Raw genomic sequence first — 21740 nt, forward strand, 5'->3', positions numbered from 1 at the left:
TGTCCCTTTTGTGTCTGTTGGGTTTGGATTTGCTTCCCTTGTCTGATTAGTTGCAGCTGCATTCCCTGGTGTTTCCCATCTCCCTATTTACCATGTGTGTTTATAGCCCTTGTCATCCCACAATTCTTTGATGAGAGGATTCAGGAGTGATGGAAGATTAACAGCCAGGAGATGGCAGTAATGCAACAGTTTTGGATGCAAGCTGCCGTTAAACTTGACTGAAGAAGAAGAAGAAGAAGAATTCTTTGATGAATCATTCCTCATCCATCATATACAGCGGGTAAAGTACGATCTGAACAAGTCACCAATTTTCTAAGTAAATATATTTGTAAAGGTGATGTTGACGTTAAATTTTCACCATTCTCCGTAACAACCCATCCAGTCCACACATAGAAAAAAAATCAAACCATAGATGTCCTTAAATTAAGTTATGTGTATTTAATAGTTTGCACAAAAGGCTTTGTTGGTGATAACAGCTTGACCTCCTGTAAGGAGTAACTAGTCACACACATTCAGCTCAGGTGTAATTCTGGCTCATTCTTCCACACAGTCTGCAGGTTGCTGCAGTTCTCTCCATGGATTTTCAGTTGGAGTCAGGTCAGGTGATTGGCTCGGCCAGCTTTAGTTTCTTTTTTCTGAAACCAGAGTTTCCTTGGCTGTGTTTGGGATCACTTTCTTGCTGAAACTTCCACACTCGTTTCATCTTCATCATCCTGTTAGATGGAAGCAGATTTTTATCAAGAATGTCTGTGTACATTTTTCCATTCATCCATCAGTGTGCCAGTGCTGTATGCTGGAAAACAGCCCCTCACCATGACGTTCCCACCGCCAAGCTTTCCTCTTGGTGTTTTTGGGGTGGTATTCGGAGCCCTTTCACCTTCAAACATTTTGCATCTAAATGTTCAGTTGTGGTCTCATCTGCCCAGACTATATTCTCCCCGTATTTCACTGGCATGTCTAAATGTTGTTCAGCAAACTTAAAACACATGCTTTCCCTTCAGCAATGGAGTCTTGCATAGTGAGTGTGCGTACAGGCATGGTGGTTGAGTGCATTACTTATTTTTTACTTTGAAATAATTGTACCTGCTGACTCAGGTCTTTCTGTAGCTCTCCACAGGTGCTCCCCGGCTCCTGGACTCTCTTGATCATTCTTTTCACTCTGTTTGAAATCTTGCTGGGAGCGACTGGTCGTGGCCGGTTTATGGTGAAATGATGTCCTTTCCACTTCCAGATTATGCCCCCAACAGTGTCACTGGAACCTTCAGTAGTTTAGAAACCAGTAACCAGTGCCATCAGTATGCTTTTTACCAGTAAAGTTGCAAAGGTCTTGAGAGATTTCAGTGGTTTTACCCATCATGGGATGTTTTTTGGTAATGAAACACCTGTTTTAAGGACTGAACCAGATTATGGTAATTTGCACTACGTGGCAGGATTGTGTTCTAATAGCTGATAGAATTCATGACGTCCCTTTCTTCATGTGTTCAGCACTTTTCCTCTGTGCCATTTCTTCTTTTTATTACACATAACTTATGGACGTCTATGGTTTGGTTTCTTTTCATTACTGACATTCAATTTCATGATAACAGCACCTTTAGAAATATATTTCCTTAGAAAATTGGTGTCATGTTCAATACTTATTCTGCCTGCTGTATGTAAACCTCAGTTCTCACATGTTAGATATTGTGGCTGTATTACCCGCTGGTTCTGGCTCCATCTGTATTTGGATTCTCGTCCTTTTCCCTGATTGGTTCTGAGGAGTGAACCATTAAATGCTTGTTCTACTGTAAGTTGCTCCTGCCTCCTCTGTCCTGACAAATATCTCACACCTTATGACTTGAAAACACATATTTATTCTCTACTGTGGACTTTTAATAAAAGAAAAATCAAAGCAAACCAAATTTGAAACATTTCATATAATGCGTTTAATAAAATACCACCAGATTTTATTTTTTACACTTGCACCACAGTGGCTCTGTGTTAAGCCTGCTAACCAGGTCAGACCATCTCCTGTATGTTTGAAATGTTAACTGTTCATTTTTCTGTTTTCAAATAATTTGTGTGAAGAATCACTGAACATTACAGTAATTTTAGTGTTTGTGGACCGAAAATGTTTACATTTGAAGATACGTTCAGGTTGTTTCAGAAAGTAACGTTTTTGATTGAAAATCCAAAATTAAGAGTTTTTAATGATGCAGATTATTAGCAAATGCTCTCTTAAAGTTATAGCAGGGCTACCTTTCCTCTGCTAGCAGTAAATGAGTTTCCAAGCTAAGAGCATGTCTGCTGCCCTGCTCTTGGATGGATGATGTGGTGTCTTCTTACTGGCTCATTCAATGTCTCCTAGAGATGAGCTAGAAGGGTTCATTTCTATTTTTCAGGCTTTTCTCGCTTTTCTTCAAGTACCTTTATATATGCTCCCCCATTTAATTAAAAAGGACATTTATCTGATCAGGCTTGTTCAGTCCCAAAGCAGAGTGAAATAACTCTGCGAGACAGAGCAGCCCGAGATAACGAGTAAGTGCAAATGTAAAGGGATGTTAACATAATCACAAGGAAAAAATAGAGCTGAAGAAAGAAAGAAGAGGCCTGTCGACTGTTAAAGCCATTTTGGGTAACAATCGGCCTGTCAGTCAGATGCAAAGACAAAAAGAGACTGATGGGACCTGCTGAGTCACTGCCACATCTCAGGTTTTTGTTTACATTCCAAGAGCTTTTTTTCAGATAGAAATCATGCAATAATAATGCCTATAATGATATTCAGTGTCGCAGCTGAACAAAGCTGTTATCATTACAAAACCCAGTGATTTTCAGGTCTGCACACAAATGATTCTGCAGCGTTTCCCAAAAACAAAACAGTCTCTGACAAAGGACAGGAGATGATAGCAAAACATTTGAAGTTCAGATAAAATCTGAATCGATTAAATTTGTGGTGAATCCTCACAGAATAGATTGTTGGCATAAATTATTGATTAGATAACAGCCTCAGGCTTCGGAGCAATGTAATAATTGGCTATTGTATAGCAATGGCTGCTAAAACTTTGTGGAACAGATGTCGATGGAGCAGAGCTCCTATTTATGTCGACACAACCGGATTCACCGATCCCACTGCCACTCTTTACCTTAATGTTTCTGCACCTCCACTGTTGACTCAGAGCTTAAAATGAACCTCCCATACACAGTTTGCAGAAGAAAGGTTGCAGATAAAGGTGGGCGCTGCTCCTTTTGATGCTAATGATGTGAGAAATGGGTATCTGTTGCTACTCTGTAATTGTGGGTCTCAGCATGGCTCAGTGCATTTCCGCTGAGCTCTGAGTTGTTTATCTGCTTTGAGCTGTTGTGATATTAATGTTTTTCCATCTCTTCTGCTCTTCCTCTGTTGTTTCCTGGAAGGTGTTGCCAGGCATACTGCAGAAGCATTGCTGTATCTTACCAGACAGGAACACAGGTAAGGACCTAACAGATGTTCCCCTCTCCACTAATGACACCACTCACACACAGTGCTGAGATAGAAGGAGAGAGCCAGTCTGTGAGGGTAATGAGCAGGCTGTGATCGTGGGGAATGGATACTCAGTGGGGGGGAGGGGGTCATATTTGTCTGCGTGCTCTACATCTTGGAGCTGACACCTTTTTGCTGTCCATGTTTCTCACATAGTGTTGACCTGCCCTGACCTGTTTGGCCACAAACCTTATCTTTATCCTTCTTACATTAAAGTATTCTTTTCCCACCTCACTGCTACCCCAAAAACATTAACATGTGTCAGATCTGATGGGGTTCTCTGTGTGGAGTAATTTTCTCTACTTACATGCCTGAGGGAAGGGAAAGTTGGGGGAGCAGTTGTTGGAACGTGTGATGGTGATGGGCTTCTTCACATCATTGCAGGTGTGAAGAGGTTGCTGATGAAATTGAAGAGCAGGGAGATATACTCAGGTACCTGGCCGCAGCTTTCACAATAATTTTCTTCTACCTCTGTGTGCATTTTTCCTTTGGCAGCTCAGCCACGTCTCGACTGCACCGAGACTGCATGCACATGGGCCCCCACACCATCCATCCCACTAACAAAAGCTCGTTAGTGCTACTCTGACGTGAATTTATCTGCGCCGTGGACATTTTGACACGTTAACATCAACTCCCTCTGCTGTTATGCACTTTGTACCTTCTGTTTGTCTGACACATGGCTCAAAAGCTACCTGCCTGACTTTTCAAGGTGGGACACACATGCTTAAGAGTAGAGCGAGGGCACAGCAACCTTGGGGAAAGAGAGACCTGGCAACGTACAAGTTTCAGGTGATGGCCTGAGTTACAGCTGATTGCTGTGAGTGATTTGTTGCAGCGTGAAATTAATGTTTGATGATCCATATAGGCAAGATTATCTGCACTTAAGCAGATAAGGAAGTTTACAAACCTGTAAACCACTAGTTGTAGTTTTATTCTGGGCATAAATGTTCCACTCTCATCCACATGATCTCCTTGCTCAAAGGATGCCAGATAGGTGATGCTTGCAGGCATGTGGCAGCCCTCTTTTTATATTAGGGAAATGCTTTTAAAAAAGAGTCAACGTCCACGTCTTAATAAGTTGCTGTTAGTTGCTTGCAATCACCCCATGAATATGGAGGACCCCCGGGACACACCTATGCGCTGGTCTTAGAACAAGGTGTTCTGACAGAGTGAGCACATATTAAAATAACCTTATAATAACCTTATTAATATGTATGTCTCTGAAACCTTTGCACTGAGGTTTCCAGAGACACTTGTCTGGGATACAGAGTTTATTTCATGATGTTTGCATCTGTGTTTGTGTCTCTATAGTATCTTGACAGCAGCATTACTTTTCCCTCACAAACTCCATTTCATAAAAAACACAAAAAACCAAAACACACACACAGAAAAAAGTCATTGCCTTTCTCTGCAAATGTCTTCGTTCTGAAAGATGGCGCTGTCAGGAAGACACAGTGCAGAGCGCTTCTCCTGAATGCTCAGCGGCGGCACATCAACAAACCTCTGATTTTCTGAAAAGCGCCTCCACCAAAGTTCACTGATCATCATTCAGCCACAGGTTCCATCTCAAATACGAGTCAGAGCGTTTGCAGATTAATGTCTACCTTGGCATCCTGTTTCCATGGCAACGCAGGTTCCGGTGCCAGGAGACGATACTGTATTTTGTCATCTCTCTAGCGATAGGACGATGTAGTGCTATTGTGATTGCATATGCTAAACAGATGGCATAAATTAATACAGGCACTGAGTGAGGATGCTCTCCAGCGAGTACGTCCGTACTGAGTCGGGCCGCCTGAGGAGCAGCGTGAGTGGAAACACTCAGTGTAGGGCTTAGATTAGGAGAGCACAGAGTAAGAAGGGCGAATGTTTCTTGGAGGAAGTAATACCCATAAAAAGACTGATATCTCCAACTGTTGAATATGATTAAGATGCTGCACTGTGAGTGTGTATGTGTGTTTTCGTGCCCTGGTGCATGCGCTCAGCTCCGGTGTACTTCACTGAGCGAGGGGCGCCCTCTCCTGGGCAGTTTCCCAGCTTGTGGAAATCCACCTCGTCCTCAGAAACACTTTTCTCATCTGTCCCCGGCTTCTGTTCCGTGAAAGCCCGTGCGTAGAAGCTGGAAGGATGAGGCTTATCGTAATCTTAGACTCTCACTGTTATCAGCGTGTCCCTCGGCTCCTGCAGTACTCCATAAGCAGAAGCCCTTGTGCTGATGAGCACTCAGCATTTCTATGCCACACATTCACAGATTTGTCCTATTTATAGACATTAATTAGCGTGAGACTGTTTCACCATTCATATCCATGCTGAATTTCTTGCTTCCTATTATCGTCTCGTCCTGTCCCAGGTTTAAAGACACTTGCCAATTCGTACTCTGGCATTGTAACTAAAAGCTCCATTTATGTAATTCTCTATAAAATCTCCACATTTGACTTTAGCTACTGGTACATAAACTGGTTCAGTCTTCACATCCACTGAATGAGCATTAGGATGATTTTGTTGTAGATACCAAGCATGTTTACAGTGTCTTGCATTGCTCTCACTTTTCTTTCTTTTGCAAACATTTTACAATCACTGAGGTTTCTGCAAAGAGACTCGCTGACTGCTTCTTTCTGGGAAGCCCTTCTATCATCCTTTGCAGTGTTTGGACACTTAATGTTTTGCATTCATGTCCTTACTGTCCCTATTTTGTTTCCCCAAGCTTCACGAGACTCTCTAACAGCATCAGACACACACACAGAAACTTCTGCATTTTATTATTAGAAAATTAGCTGTTAATAGTAATAATAAATATTCCTACATACAGACACTTACCTTATTAAACACATTTTAGTTGCATAGCGGTAACACACACAAGGCCATCATATTTTGTATGAGAACAGTAATGGGAATCACTTTTATCATGACACGTATAAAATTCAGACAGACTTTACAGCAGGTGTTATGTTGAAGGAGAAAACACGTATGGGTGATGTACAGTCATCTACCAATCGGAACGTTGAAGGATCGATTACCCAGCTTTTTCCAGTCTGCATGTCAAAGCATCGTTGAGCACGATACTGAACCCTGATGCATCCGTCAGAGTGTGAGTGTGTATTCAAATATCAGACCATGTACAAGAGATGTAGACAAACAGCACCTTTATGAATGTGTGTGCGATTGGGTGAATGAGGCTTGTTGTAAACAGTGCTTTGAGTGCTTTGGGTAGAAAGGTGCTAGAAGTACCAGTGCATTTACTAATGTGAGAGGAAAAAGTATTAGCAGCATCATCAGCTGAATAAAAGATGTATCTGAGTTTATCCCTGCGCTATCAGTGGGAGGTCAGCAACAGCAAGACCACTGATGCAGTATTTAAGTTTTCTGTGGCATGGAGAGGTGGATTGCAAAGTAGCTTGCACCAAATATAGCCAGCTAAAGCACCGCATGGACTCAAGATGTTATTAGATTGGCAGAGAAGTTTCTAAAACAGTAAATTCATGTGTACACTTGAAATTGGGGACATTTCAAGTTCAAGCTTTCTGCACCGCATGAGAAGTTTCTGATGTGTCTTCGTCTAAAACAGCTAAAGTCCCTGAACTACATCAGCTGATAGCATTACTCTTCACTTTATGTGGAGTCACAGCATGTCCATCTTAATGCTTCTTGTCCCGCCTGAGCTTCTCCGTCCTGCTGTGAATCTCACTGACACCGGAGTGAATCAGCAGCTGCTCTATTAGCTTTTGTAATTAACGGGCGGGCTGTTCCTTTCGGTGTGAGTGTGTCCGTCCTGTTTTCCTAAATGCGCACACACACACACTGGACACGTGCACAGCCGGCCGCTGCACACATGGTGTCCTTCAACACACTTGATATCAATCTGCAGCAAAGCGAGACAACGAGGGAGAGCCTGTCTCCTTCTGATGGCTCTCAGATACCTCGATGGCAGGTCTGTATATCACACCTGCTCATCAGAAGGAAACTCGCAGAGAAAATTACTTGTAAAAAATACAAATACTGCATTTTGAAAGGAGCTAATAAGTGAATGCTGACGGCGCGTGTGTGCATGTGCACATGTTTAGACATCTTTCTGAGGACAGGAAATTGGTATGCTACTATACGTGTGGGGACCAACGGTCACTTATGGGGACAAAATGAGTCCCCACGAGTTTGAAGGCTCAAAATGTGATTTTAGTGTCAGGGTTACAATTAGGTTTAGGCTGAGGGTTAGGCATCCATTTTTCCTGGTTAGGGTTAGAGTAAGCAGCTAGGGAAAGCATTATGTCAATGAGATGTCCTCACTTAGATATGAAAACGAGTGTGTGTGTGTGATCGAGTGTGTGTGTGTGTGTGTGTGTGTGTGTGTGTGTGTGTGATCGAGTGTGTGTGTGTGTGTGTGTGTGTGTGTGTGTGTGTGTGTGTGTGTGCGCGTGCTGGAGGACATCAGCAGCTTTCTCTTGCCTGTTAAACTCTCAGCTGCTATAGATGATAATGAGTCCTGCACTCTCCCCTCCTCAGCTTTTCCCACTTTCTACTGTTAGTCTGGACCCTCGACACTGGCCTCCTCCCGCTCTCCTGCTCTCTCCTCCTCTGCACTCCCCCCCCAGCACAGCAAAGGCGTACCCACTGAGCTGTTACAGGAGTAGACTGTAGCTCCTGGCGTCGTCCTCTAGGTCCATGCAGCAAGTTGATCATAAACAAATGTGACACAGAAACATAATGTATTAGAGGGAAACGCGGCTCCACTGTTTGAACGTCTCCCGTGAGGTGTCAGAGATCTCCAAAGTAGGACATGCTGGTCAAGTTGAATATTCATTATGCAGTCCTTTAAAAAATTCTGAAACTCTGAATTTAAGTTCCTGTGAGTTCAGGAACATTTCAGAGTGTCTTGTGGTCAAGATGCCAGTCAGCACACTGTGGCTATAGTTTCTTCGTGTGTGCGTATTGGCGCTGAATTATGGAAATGTGTTCGTAATAGCAACAGGGAGATTGCCTCAGGGGTTGAATATTTACAGACAACTTCCTGCTGCCTGTGCTGGCAGTTTTCACCTCAGATATTGGAGCTTATAAACTTCATCTTCACCCTGGCATCAGCTCACACAGAGTCACCAGGAAGTGCCCACCAGGTGACCCTGCAGACTGTGCACAGGCACACTTGCAGATACTTTAAAGGATCTCAAACAAAATCAGTAAAAATTCCAAACTTTGCTGGCAGAAGGTTCTTCCAGCTGTTATTAATCACCTCAACTTAACTGTGTGAGGAACTGCGAGCCAAAAACTTGACTGTTGTCTGGAATGTGTACTCTCTACAAGCAATGACTGCACTGAAGTGCATGTCTTTCACAGGCCAAGCACGACGATCGCTGTGAGTATGGGACACATATTAAAGACCATAATTGTGGAAACTCTAATTCTTATTTTTCTAATCTAATAAAAGATAAATAAAGAAAAATAAAGAAAAAATACTATTTGTTGTGTCATTCGACAGTGTTGCACTCTCGGTGTGTAGCTGTGAGTGTGCAGCCCACTCACCTGGCATGAATGTGTTTCAGTATATGCTGCATCTCTCTGTGGGGACTCCTGTCATTGAATTGCATAGTATATGACTGGAGGACAGCTGGTCTCCGTGGACTGTCTGTCTCAGCTTGTCCCTGACATAATGAGCAAGCTGGGAGAAAGCTTTGATTTAACGCTGAGTCACTCACTTCCAGCTTGCTTGTTAATGGATGAGTGACGGTGGCAGGAAGTGAAGGAAATGGGAGGTTCTCCCCGTTTCTGCTTCTGTGCTGACGAACCTTTAATTCCTTTTAATAAACTCTCCTTCCTCCTTTGCCTTTTTAATCAGAAGTTGCACACACATAATCACACTTCATGATGACACACTGCACTCACAAACAGACCATCAGTTCACAGCCTTATTCTAACTATTGGGAGACGTAGACAGAGCTGCCGACTGTATTCTGCATGGAGACTGGTTGCTCTGCAAGAGGGGAGCATCTCCCACTCATACCTGCTGAAGCTGAATGAACTGAATAATTAAGCGTAAAACAAGTGAGACTACTGATACTTTGATGCTGCATTAGCAATCATTGCATGCTTAATGTTAACTTTAATGCATGCAAATAGCATGGCAAATACTGTACATGCAAGAAAGAAAATGCGTATAGACGTTTTTCATTCCATAAGGAAATTTTAGGAAAAGCTGCCGCCTACTTCCTGCATGTCTCTGTGGAATAGCTTGAGAAAAAATTGGGGTCACACGGTGACAGAGAGGGGTGATTGTACAAGCTTATCAGCAATCTGTGTAGTGCTTGACCAGATAGATCATCCGAAGAAAGTCGGCTAGAGTCCGTGTGTGCATGGAGGTGATAGTGAGAAGTAGCAAGCCGCCAGGCCGGGCTCTAATGCAGCGTTTCACAGCATGTGTGTAGTGTCATCCAGCATTCAGCATCCCTGTCTGTCTGTGCAGTTCTCTCCTCCGTGGAGTCCTGTTGTCTCTGATTATGTGCAGGTTTCCTATTGGCTGACATGTTAAAATAATAAAGATCTAGTTGAGTTGGTACTTCCTTCCTGCTGTTTGCAAGGACATCGTTTTCTCTCTGGCTGAGTTTAAAAGTTCACTGTTGACACTGAAAAAAGGTAATTCATCAAATTAATTGACTCAATTATTTGCTTAGTGCAACATAATGCAGAAATTAATTTGGGTTTTTTTGCTACACTATACACAATATTATAGAAAGTATAATAATTACTTTCATCATAATTTATTATTTTCTAGCTGACATAGATTAATTTAAATCATTAAATCACGTTTTATTATTTCTCCACTTATGTGTAACCGAACCCGTGACCCTTGGTTAGCAGAACCTAACAAGATTTATGTAAAAGGCACTCTCCTGATTATTTTAAATCACATTGTGGGGCAGAAACAGAGCAAACTTCAGCCCTCCTCTGAAGCAGAGCCTGCTTAATGTAGCTGAGATGAGGAATATTCAAAGACTGTACATAAAAGATGAACACAGCTAACAAAATTTTGAAGGCTCGACTGTCAATTTATGGCAGCATTTTTCATTTTCACCAAAATGAGAAACCATGCATGCATATACAGAAACATATACATATACACATAGAGACGACAATCCATTCATATGCTGTGCTATCTGCATCCTGTGATCTGTGAGGTGGGACCTCCATCGATCAGACTTGTTTATCCAACACGTTGCAGAGATGCTCGATTGAATTGTAATGTGAGACTTTGGAGGCCAAGTCAACGCCTCAGACTTGTTGTTGTGCATCTCAAACCATTCCTGAACCATTTTTGCTTTGTGCGCATTATTCTGCTGAAAGAGGCCGACATCAGGGAATACTGTTTCCATGAAAGGGCGTACGTGGTTCGTAATAGTGCTTAGGTAGTCGGCACGTGTCAACCTAACATCCACGTTGATGGCAGGACCCAAAGTTTCCCACCAGAACATTGACCAGAGCATCATTCGCTTTCTTCCCATAGTGCATCCTGGTGCCAGGTGTTCTTCTTTTCTGTTGCTCCGTGGTCCAGTTCTGATGTTTACATGCCCACTGATGACATTTTCGGCACTTGACAGCTGTCAGCTTGGGCACAGTGACTGGTCTGCAGCCCCATGCACAGCACACTGTGGTGCTCTGTGTGTTCTGACCTTTCTGTCAGAACCAGCATGAACTTGTTCTGCAGTTTAAGCTACAGAAGTTCGTCTGTTGGATCAAACAACAGGGTCAAGCCTTTGCTCCCCATGCACATCAGTTAGCCCTGGCTGCCCATGACACTGTCACTGCTTCACCACTGTTCCATGTTTGATAGCTACTGACCACTGCACACTGGGAACACCCCACATAGTTGTCTGGCCATCACAATCTCAGATCACTCAAATCCTTGCGTCACCCATTTTTCCTGCTTCCAAAACACCAACTTTAAGGATATAATCTTCACTAATACCTCCCACCCACTAACAGGTGCCGTGGTGAAGAGATAGTCAGTGTTACTGGTCATAATGTTATTTCTGATCAGCGTAAATACATATTGGAAAGATGTAATCTACCCCAGACAGAATACCAGTCCATCACAGAAAGATGGACACACATCATTACCTGCAGCCAATTTAAAACCAACGGTTAAGCTCTTATATCGTCTCTTTGACTCTAAATGGAAACACATTTTACAAGATGAACATTATTCTGCATAAGACAGTGTCATGGCTGTGTGCAGGCGGGCAGGATGAAGGACCCAGAATGTAGGACCCAGAAACAGGGAGTAACTTAGGGCGCAGCTTTACTGATGGAAACTCTTAAAAATAATAAATGTTACAAAAACAAACCAAAACCTCAGATGCAGAGCTAGAAACTAGACTGGGAACAGGAAAAACCAACTAGGACATGACGAGAGAGCACACAGCGAACTGAGGGTACGACACAACACCGAGCAGTAGGAAGATTAGACCCTAAATACAGAAGCTGAACAGTTGGGAGACACGGCTGACACTAATGGCACAGACGAGACGGGGGAGAGCGAAACAGAACACACAGACATGAAACCTGGACCTTCAAAGTAAAACAGGAAATACAACAGGCACGCAGAGACACAAGCTTAACACTAAGACATCAGACATGGCAACAGGGAGGGAACACGTGGGACCAGGGCAGGCACAGACTAGACACAGAACAGAGGGAGCTTAAATACAAAACAGAACAAGACAACAAGAATTAACCCGAAATATAAGATAATATATTTCGGGTCCACAGACTCAGGACCGTGACAGACAGACTTAAATCCAGCGACTGAGAGATGTGTTTACTGAGGTCAGCGTTGGTGCCATTTTCTCAGAGTCCTGTACAATCAAGCCTCTTTTGAGACGGGTCTTTTGTGTCGGTGATTATAAAGAACACGTTTCAGGTACCTCCCTTTCTAGACTGGGAAACTACTTTGTTTTCTATACCATGCATGGTGTAATTTCTGAAAGCAGAGACAGAAAACAAAGGAGGACATTTTGATGAACCTCCTCTTTACAGCACAAACTGAGCTGTAGCCTGAAAGTTGCACGCCACAACATCCAGATGGGACTGTAAATATTCTGCCAGTTACTTTGTCATTCAAGGTTTATGCCATGAACAGCTGCCTAGTTCAGCCTTAGATGAAAACATTACATCACAAATCACTGTTTGTGCTTTCCACCCCTATTTTTGCCTCTTTAGTTCCCCTGTTGCCCGTCTTGTTGTTGTACCCAATGTTCCGAACATGTTTCTCCCACTGCTGCAATTACACCAAAGCAACGCCATCCATTTCAGCCCTCATTATTAGCGCAGCGGCTATGCTGAATAGATGGCACTCGTTTGGCAGCCCGGAGCTCCCCGACACCTGAGGAGGCGAGTCTAACCGAGCTCCACCTGTTTGTCTGAACCTGCTGCAGGCAAACACTTGTATTTCTCTTGTTTATGCACAGTGTGTTTTATTAGTCTTGTCTCTTTGCATTTCTCAGCGCTTGTCTCTCTTTGCTGATGTGCATGTGCAAACATTGCCAGCGCTCTAGAATAAGTGAAATATTAAAGCTACACGGGTCGGTGTCAATGCAAACATTTGTCTTACCGTGTGCTCTGTCAGACGTTCAGGTACTCATAACTCACCCTATTAACTTTTACCCAAAGAAACATTTTCTCTGCCTGTCGGCCACCATTCTTATCTTTCTGCTTTTTACCACAGTTCAAATTACATTTTTTGTGCTGTTGCTGTGACGAATAGCAGTGACCGCAACATCGGTTTGTTTTCAGAGGACAGACATTATGTGTGGAGGAGTTGTAGCCAGCGGCCCTCAACTGGCTGCTAGCTGTGATTTGATTATCAGCCACAACAAATACAAGGCAGGAAGTCAAATACCAACACCTTACTCAGCTCTGACCTCAATTCTCTGGTGTGTATTAAAAATAAATGAGTGAAGAATTGAATATAGGTATAGATTAACTTTTGTGTTAAATGGAAAAACTTTGCTTTTGTTTGGTTTCTTCTGTATTGTTCTTTCTTTGGGGATGTAGATATAAATGTGGTGGCATCCAGCAGTTAATGCTCTTTGGTCTCTCATTTTGTAACAGGCCCTCAGTACTGCAGTTATAAATGGTAACAAATTATTTTTGAACATTTATCTTCTTCTGCTTCTTTCAGCTGCTTCCTTTAGAGTTCTCCACAGCAGATCATCCTCCTCTGTCACACCAACCCTCTACACGTCCTGCTTCACTTCATCCATGAATCTTCTTTCTCTTCCTGGTTTTGTTATAAAATGGTTCTAATTGGTATATGAAACACATTTTTGTCCATCAATAAAGTTCAGGTTGTTTTTGGAACAGAGGCCAAAAAAGCAAACATTTGGTTTCCTAACTTATTATTTCCACTCTCACCACCAGCTTTGTTCTGCAACTCTAAGATCAAGTTTCAGCAGAAATGTTTTTTCTTGGCATCCATCTGTCTCATGAGCCGGTGATCCATCCTGTCCGACGGACTCTGCATGGCTGCTTTGACTAAGTAGGCCTGTCCTGGAAGGGCGATCCTTCATGCAGTTGTGGTAGATGCACTCAGATGATGACTGGGTTTGCCTTGCTCTCTTCTGCTGCTGTCGCTCTTTTGCTGTGTTGTTTTAGTCCTTATCTCCTCAGCTGCTTCTTCCCAGCGTCCATGTTGATGTGGCATGCTTTCATGCTTACATACATCCTTGAATTTTAACTGTGGGTACCCCTCGTGGCTGGCACCAGTTACCAGGTCATTGAACATTACGTCTTTGGGGATTCTCCCACTGTCTCCATGTTTCACATGGCCATATCAGCTTTGGTGTTGCATGATCAGCCTTCATATGCTGGCAGTCCTAGCTTGCTGTAGGACCCTGGTGTTTTGATGCATGCCTGATCATCCAGATAAGGAAATCCCAGAAAGATGATTTTGATCATCTGGATGTTGTGTTTTGAGTGGAAGAAGACTCAGACTGACCCTGTGATGAAACGTCCAGATGAACAGAATCAAATGTGGATATTTTCCAGATATCCTGCCACATTTTGTGGTCTTAATATGGCTGATATCTTGCAGTGTTTGAATTCTATGGGATTTAAAACTTTCTCTCGTTCCCTTCTTGTCTCTCATTGACCTTCTAGAATACTCTCAGCCAAATTCACCTCGAGTTTACCATCTGCAGTCTCCACTCTCTGTTGCTTCCTTGCTTGTCTTAACTCTTTGACCATAATGTTTTCTTGGGGTCAGTCCATCAGGGCACTCCTCATCCATCCAGCCAAACGCCATTTGTTGATTATAATTGAATGTGCTTATGCCTAGAGGGAGCAGAAGATCAAGCCCATTCCTTTACTGCTCCCCCTTGAAAATGATAATCAGGAAAACAGCATGGAAATCATCCCTCACACTGTTCATTAGCATTTCTTCAGCTGATGCTGTTTGTTCACTAATGAGAAACACGCATGGAGAGACACTTGTTGTTTTCAAGGACACAGAAAGAAAGACATCAGCTGAAGCGTTCCTCGAAGCTCTGACGGACTCGGCTTTGCAATTCAAAGATTTCCTCACATTTTTCTTGACGTGTCATCACTTCTTCTGCTTCTTTATTAGTGAGGTGGGAGACTCGTTCTTTTTGTAGTGATCCCCGCATCTTCCAACTGTTTCCACATGCAAATCAGCATTTTTGTTTCTCTGGAGAAATCCTCTGAAAACCCTTTTTCAAGGTTGCGGGGTGAGTGGCTCCGTTTATTTCAGCTTATAGAGAAATAAAAATGTCCAGACACAACAGAATACAGAGGAATTTCTCATTTCTTTGTAATTTAATTGAATTTTTTTGGACTTCAATAAAAAAAAAATCAATAAAAACTAATAGCAGACTTACATGACAAATTCTCGATATAACAACATGAAGAGGAAGGTGTGAGGCTGAAGCTGAAGCTTACAGTGACGCTCCTTTAAAGAGTGATGACAGGATGTTAAACGGGAGAGGGCAGGTGTGTGCTGTTTCAGCTCTGAAGCAGAGCGATGTAGGGAATAACTGGGCGGCATCATCACCCTCGGTGTTTCTGTAATGACGTCCTGCCTGCCTCTTAAGGCCAGAGTCAGACCTCCAACTGGCCAGATGATAAAAGACGACCTCGTTCCAGCTCGTCGCGATGAGTCGCTGCTCAGGGTTAAAGCTGGGTCTGTATTTGAGAAGAAGTGACACGAGGAGCAAACAGAGAGACAGCAGGAAGTTTGGGATTAAATCATCAAACATAATCAACTTTATTTTAAATACGTCGAAAAGCAGAAGTTAAATGTTTCTGACATGCTCACGTAGGGGACAAATGCTGAAGTTGTCTTTGTTTTTCTGACGAGCGGCAGCGTTATCTCGTGAAGACACTAGTGTTGACATTTTTCATTAAGCACTGATGTTCTGTAATCTCATCGCCACACATTAGATTAAAGAGTTTAACTCGAAAATGTTCTTCAGTCAAAGTAAAAGACAAATTGACATTCGTCCAAATCAGATTCCGAAATTTCAACTTCAAACTGGACAGCTACAGATACGTTGGTGCTCGTTATTAAAGGAGTGAAAGTGAAATGATTATAAAGAGTGCTAGAGAAAATTCAATGGCACTTAATATAAGTGCCAAAGCTTGTTTCGGTTATGTGGATCACCAAAGTCGACGTTAAAAGTGGACGGGCTAAATGTCAGGCTTATAATTTGGCACTTTTTTATGGCGCCGCTGAGGACAAAGAGATGACCGACAGCAGTTGCTCTTTTCAAGCTCTCAGTAGTTCAGAGGCCGCATTGAACTTCATCAAATTGCTTTAGAAAGTAAATCTGCTAGAGTGCTCGCTTGATGCTTTATTAATGCTCTGGGAGAGATAACTGGGAGAAGATTATGGAGCAGCAAATTCACTTCCTTTGCTGCTGCGATGCGACAGATGTTTGACAACAGGCTCTCGTTCCCTCCATCCAAACTTCTGTGAGACTCACTGTGATAGATCCCTGCTGAGATCAGAGGATGAAGGGATGAAATGCATGAACGCATGCACCGAGAAGGCTTTGATATCACGATGGCTTAGGCGTGTGACAAAAGAAGAGGAGCCTATAGTTTGGCATTCCTGAATGCAATGGTCTGCATAATTAAGGGTAAGAATAATATCTGGGAGGACGGGAGCAGGAAGAATATTGTCATTTCGCAGATATGTGAGTGAGTCGATGTTATGACGTTTCACTCTGGAATCACCAAGAAAGTTTGAAAGCAGATCTAAAACTCCAAAACTTTCTAAAGTTACTATTCTTAAGTAGGGCTGGGATGTTTGAGGCTCAGGCGTTGGAGTAGGTGCATGCTAACGTGTGACTGTGTGTGAGTGTTACATAGAAAGCATTTAGTGTTTGTGTTTGCATGAATGGGTGAACGAGGCACGTTACATAAAGTACTGTGAGTGTTCAAGTAGAGTAGAAAAGTACGATGTAAGAACCAATCATTTACCAAGCAGAACTTTCAGGTTTCTGTGCTTCTGAGTGTTTGTCAGTTTTTACTGTTAGAATAGAAACTGCATTGCTGCAGTGCATGAATGCAGCATGCACTCTAACAGCAGACATGGTTCTGAAGTGATTCTTACTTGCACCACTTTATCCCCTGACCGTCCTCATTGTTCTGTTTAGGTGTGAAGGGAAAATCATTCATCTATGATGCAGGCAACAGCAGACGGAGCTGTTCTCTGTTTGCTCGTTTTTCTCTTCTTGTGAAGGCAGATGTTCCAGCTGAGCACATTCATTACAATTAGAACTGAATGTGAAATAAAGTTTCCTTTGATTTTCATATTATATTCATATGACATTAATATTCGAGTAATGAGCTTTTTACTTTTACACTTTAAGTACAAAAGTCAAAAACTCACCAGAGAACGGTTCAACACAAGCGTCGGTACTTAAAGCTACAGTTGTAGTTTTTGACTCCTAACTTTGCAGTTAGCATAATAAGATAAATATACGCAGTCATCAAGATCACATATGGTGACCGAATGAATTTCTCTGCATGTTTTCCGGTTGGTTTGGTTAGTTATCCGCAGTCTAGGTCGCTCTTAGTTCTGTTCCAGCCTTCTCTGCTTCTGTTCGTGTTTTCACCCCTGCACTTTGGGTCCTTCTATAACTCCACACGTCTGCTGCTGCAGCCGTGACAGTTATGGGCTAAAAAGATCCAAACATTACAACATATCACTCATCACTGAAAGAGCAAAGTATTACTTCATCGATCCAAACAGTCATTTACTGGATCTTTTCCACTTTGTTTTCTTCTGGCTGTCTTAATCATTTAGCTCTCAAAAACAATCTGCTCTGCATTAATGTAGAAATTTAACACACTACTTAATGTGACCCAAAGTTATGTAGATGAGACTCTGTCTGTCACTCTACATTATCCTTGATTATTCTCTCTTTTAGCCAAACAGGTGGAAGAGCACAAAAGAGAAAAAAAGCCTGATGTTTTCATTTTACTGCGTGTGGAAAATTTCAGAGCTTTTACCAATAAATTAATTGTGGGAAAGTGAAAGTATATTATGAGAGCTGTTACTTTAATGCAGCCCACTGAGTCATCTGATTAGAAGAGTCTTAATGTGTGAGTGATGTTAACAGTGAAGTCATGTCTTCACCTCCAGAACAAATTCATTTGCACAAATAAAGCTCTTTGTAGCCTTTTTGAAAAGACGCACGTTCACATCGTTCAGCCAGCATCAACGGCCACGGAGATATTCTGTAGGATTACCAACTATTTAGATTTATTTATTATGTTTGATAACAATCTCCTAAATTGTTAAATAAACCTTATAAATTTGTATTAGTTTTCAAATATACATGAAAAGATTGAAAGTGTGTGTTTGTTGTGTTTTAACAGTCTTATTAAATCTGATGAGATATTGATCTGGGAAATGCAGATCTGCGCAGCTGCTAGTTTGATATTCCTGCCGTTATTTTCCCAGCACAGTTGTGTCCGGTCTCTAAAACGAGAGTGCACCGGGTCTTCTCCCGTTAGCTACAAGAGTGAACCCCAAAGACTTCCTCGCTCACACTTTATTAGCAGCTGGCCAGTTAGCTGACAGATCTCTGTGGACTGCACGAAAAGAGAACACAGACGCCTCTGCATTTGTCTTAAAGTTGTAGTTGTGCCTTAAGTGATCATATTTGAATGACAGGGTGAATTGCGAGCTAACACTACCAAGCTTGATTAGAAAGTTGCATTCATGTGCAATGCACAGCAACAGATACCTGCTAATTGCTGCTAAATAAGAAACTAACACAATTCTTTAGCTGAGGATTGTCTGTTCTGCACTACAAGTCATATTATTTATCTGGTCATTTTAATAAAAAATGCTTCAGAAACATCAACCCAAACATGTCAGAGGTCCAGGTGAGATCAGAGTTAGCGGAGGTCAGACCCAGCAGACACTGAGACTGACCATGTCTCTAAAAAAAGAGATATAAGGCATCATCCTTCATTGACAGACATGCATGTCCATTTCAAAGGTAACATCAGGAAACTGTAGAATAAACTGGAAGTTTGATACAGCAGCCTGAAGCCTCACTGCTGGGCTGTGCCTCACTGATGTATGAGTGCATGTTTCATGTCACAAACATGGCAACAGACCATTTTGAAGCATGGTTTTTAATCATTGTGGAGTTAATGTGTGACCTGGGTCAGCGTGCTATAATCATGAGGCAAAAACACGTTAATGTTGAGTGTGTGTGTGTGTGTGTGTGTGTGTGTGAGAGAGAGAGACAGAAATGATGTAACTTCTCTTGTTACAAATCGCACAAGGTCAGATACAAACCAAATATTGGTTTTCTTGGCCAAGCAGAGGAAGAGCTTGTAGCAGCACTTCTTCTAAAGCAATAAAGCCCAGACAGTCATGAAGACAGATGGAGGTTATCTCTCCCGTCTAGCGTGTCCAGCGGCGCGGTCCCAGATAAAGCTCTGCTGGGACCACAACATGGGGAAACGCACACGGGACTCTCATTAAGACGACAGTAATGGTGTTTCACCATCGCACACCTGCCTCAGCAAAATGTGCTGGGGATTAGAGCGAGAGCGAGAGAGTTCATTATTGGTGATTCACAGCTTTGGTTTGTCTGCTGCGCTGCATCACAGCTAATCAGTGGAAAGACTCACCGGCTCTATGTTAGCGCATGCTGAAGATTAAGTTCTGATGCAGCTCAAACATCACCATGTTCTCCTAATGGTGCACTGACATCTTGAGGAAGTATATGCATAAAGAATGCACAAAATACGTCCAAGTTAACGGTCACGGGCAAGTGGCTCGTGCATTATAATGCATCTGCAGTCGACATCCAATCTGTGGGATTGACGGATCTCTTTTTGGACTGCACAGACAGCAGACAGCCTGGCATACAGCTGCCATCATACTCACAGCAGGAGAGTGTCAAGAGATGAATGTAGATTTGGCTCACACGCTGAGCACGTCACAGAATCATCACCTATAGCTAATATGGTGCTCCTTTATAATTAGGTTTTTAACATGACATAAATATTCCACTCCTGCAGTCCACGCGTTACCCAAGAAGCTGCATCAACATCTATTTAATTTTCTGCACCACCAACCCATACATTATTACACTATTATAAGTTTAACTCCAGCCTACTTTCATCAGAAGGTGACATCTTATCGTTGCCAGTATTTCCAGGCTGCAGCGGGCAGATTATGTAATTCCACAAGCTGACACATCCTCAGCTCGGAGACGGTTTGAACCTCCTGCTTTTAAATTACTTTGCGTCCTTGCCTCACTTTAGGCACAGGAGTGAATAATTTAGCTCTCCGTATTGCTTTTGTCTTTACTGTATGTGTCTGAGGTTGCTGCATGGCAGTGCAAGCACAGGCAGCTTTGATAGCGCTTCAAAGTCTGCGAGATGGCAGACGAAAAGATTCTTAATATCCTGTTAAATATTGAAAGACTGTTTAAAGATGCTGGATTTTCTTCACATGATAAAAGAGTGGGATGTAATGGCCGGGGTGGTGTGAACACAAGTGTGTGTAACTGCTGTTGGAGGAACTTTTAACCTCTTAAATTTGACCCGTAAAGATTAAAGCTTGACTCGAGGAGATAAGTTGGCATTAGAGAGTTCAGTATTGAAGGAGACTGTTAAAACACGAGTGTCACTGTTGGCTGTTTGCATTACAGCTCTCTCATTAAAGATGAATTTCTGTGTAAGACCATAAGATGGTGCTATGCGTCTAAACTGGGGGAAAAGTCATCACGGTGGTTTCACCGTGATGACTGGTGCACATAACGTCAGTGATCCCCAGCTCGAGTTGAGTGATACATATATTTTTGATTTCATGATTCATGTCTGTTTTTTCTGCATATGATTCAGCTATAGGCGGCTGCTGCAGGTGAAGGACTCTGCAAGGATACATGGACCTGCATTGCTGAAAAAAAAAAAAACTTCTCCTACCCAATTCTTCCCCCAGACCCATAATAAGATTCACCCATGCTGCTTAGCATTCACCTGTCGTGCACTGTGAGTCAGCTTATCTTTAGTCTGCACGACTAAGAGGGTGAATCTCCGGCTGCAGTGAACAGGCCTTTGCAATAGATTTACATCACTTTTTCATGGCACAGAGCACTGGGGAGGAAAAAGCACCGGCATATAGGAGCTGTGAACCGTTCCACCTGTGTGCCATCACTACACATCAGCCCCATAACTCAGCTCTGCCACCAGCTGCACACAGACAGCTACCTGAAGAGGTTTTAGTTGCCTGCCTAAACACTGCAAGGTCAACACGAGTGCTGCAGAAGGCTGAATTTAAGCACGCTGCCAGGTGTAGTGCGCAGGTTTGGAGAAATGATCGACGTAAAGCGGCAGAAGTGACAGGCAGGAAGGATTTGACTTCAGGTCAGGCTCATTTTGAATGTCACAGCTTCTTAGATCATTTTTTAACAGGTCATAATATTTTCTCATGTTCAGTAAGCTTCTATATTGTCCCCTGTTTATTATTCACAGTGTTTTGACCACACGTTCGAATTTACTCTGCAGCTGTAGCTATACCACTTGCAGAATTGAGGCTATTAATCATGGTAGTGACGCCCTTTATTACCATTAAACTGTGCCAAGAATTGACTTGAGTCAGCATATATTGATGAAAGTCCATTTAAATACTTTATTAATAGGCCGTCTTACGCCTAAGCACTGTAGCCGGGGATTTCCTCAGCGAAGAGAAAGAAAGAGGCCAGACTGTAAGAGT

At 42.6% G+C, this 21740-nt stretch overlaps 1 protein-coding gene across 5 annotated transcripts in view; it reads left to right on the forward strand.

Moving 5' to 3' along the window:
* The window catches only part of dlgap2a (discs, large (Drosophila) homolog-associated protein 2a), a 190193-nt gene that overhangs the window by 13802 nt on the left and 154651 nt on the right, over positions 1–21740 (forward strand). For 2 of the 5 annotated variants that reach the window (XM_025900782.1, XM_013271945.3), the window contains exons 2-3: positions 3391–3445; positions 3881–3928. In XM_025900782.1, the coding sequence (XP_025756567.1) occupies positions 3391–3445; positions 3881–3928 (103 nt within the window). Of the gene's footprint in view, positions 1–239; positions 281–1677; positions 1784–3390; positions 3446–3880; positions 3929–21740 lie in introns of those variants that run through there. The other 3 variants (XM_025900783.1, XM_019348913.2, XM_013271947.3) reach the window with 2 other exon arrangements.

The sequence above is a fragment of the Oreochromis niloticus genome, linkage group LG19 (genome assembly GCF_001858045.2).
Source record: "Oreochromis niloticus isolate F11D_XX linkage group LG19, O_niloticus_UMD_NMBU, whole genome shotgun sequence".
NCBI classification, from domain to species: Eukaryota; Metazoa; Chordata; class Actinopteri; order Cichliformes; family Cichlidae; genus Oreochromis; species Oreochromis niloticus.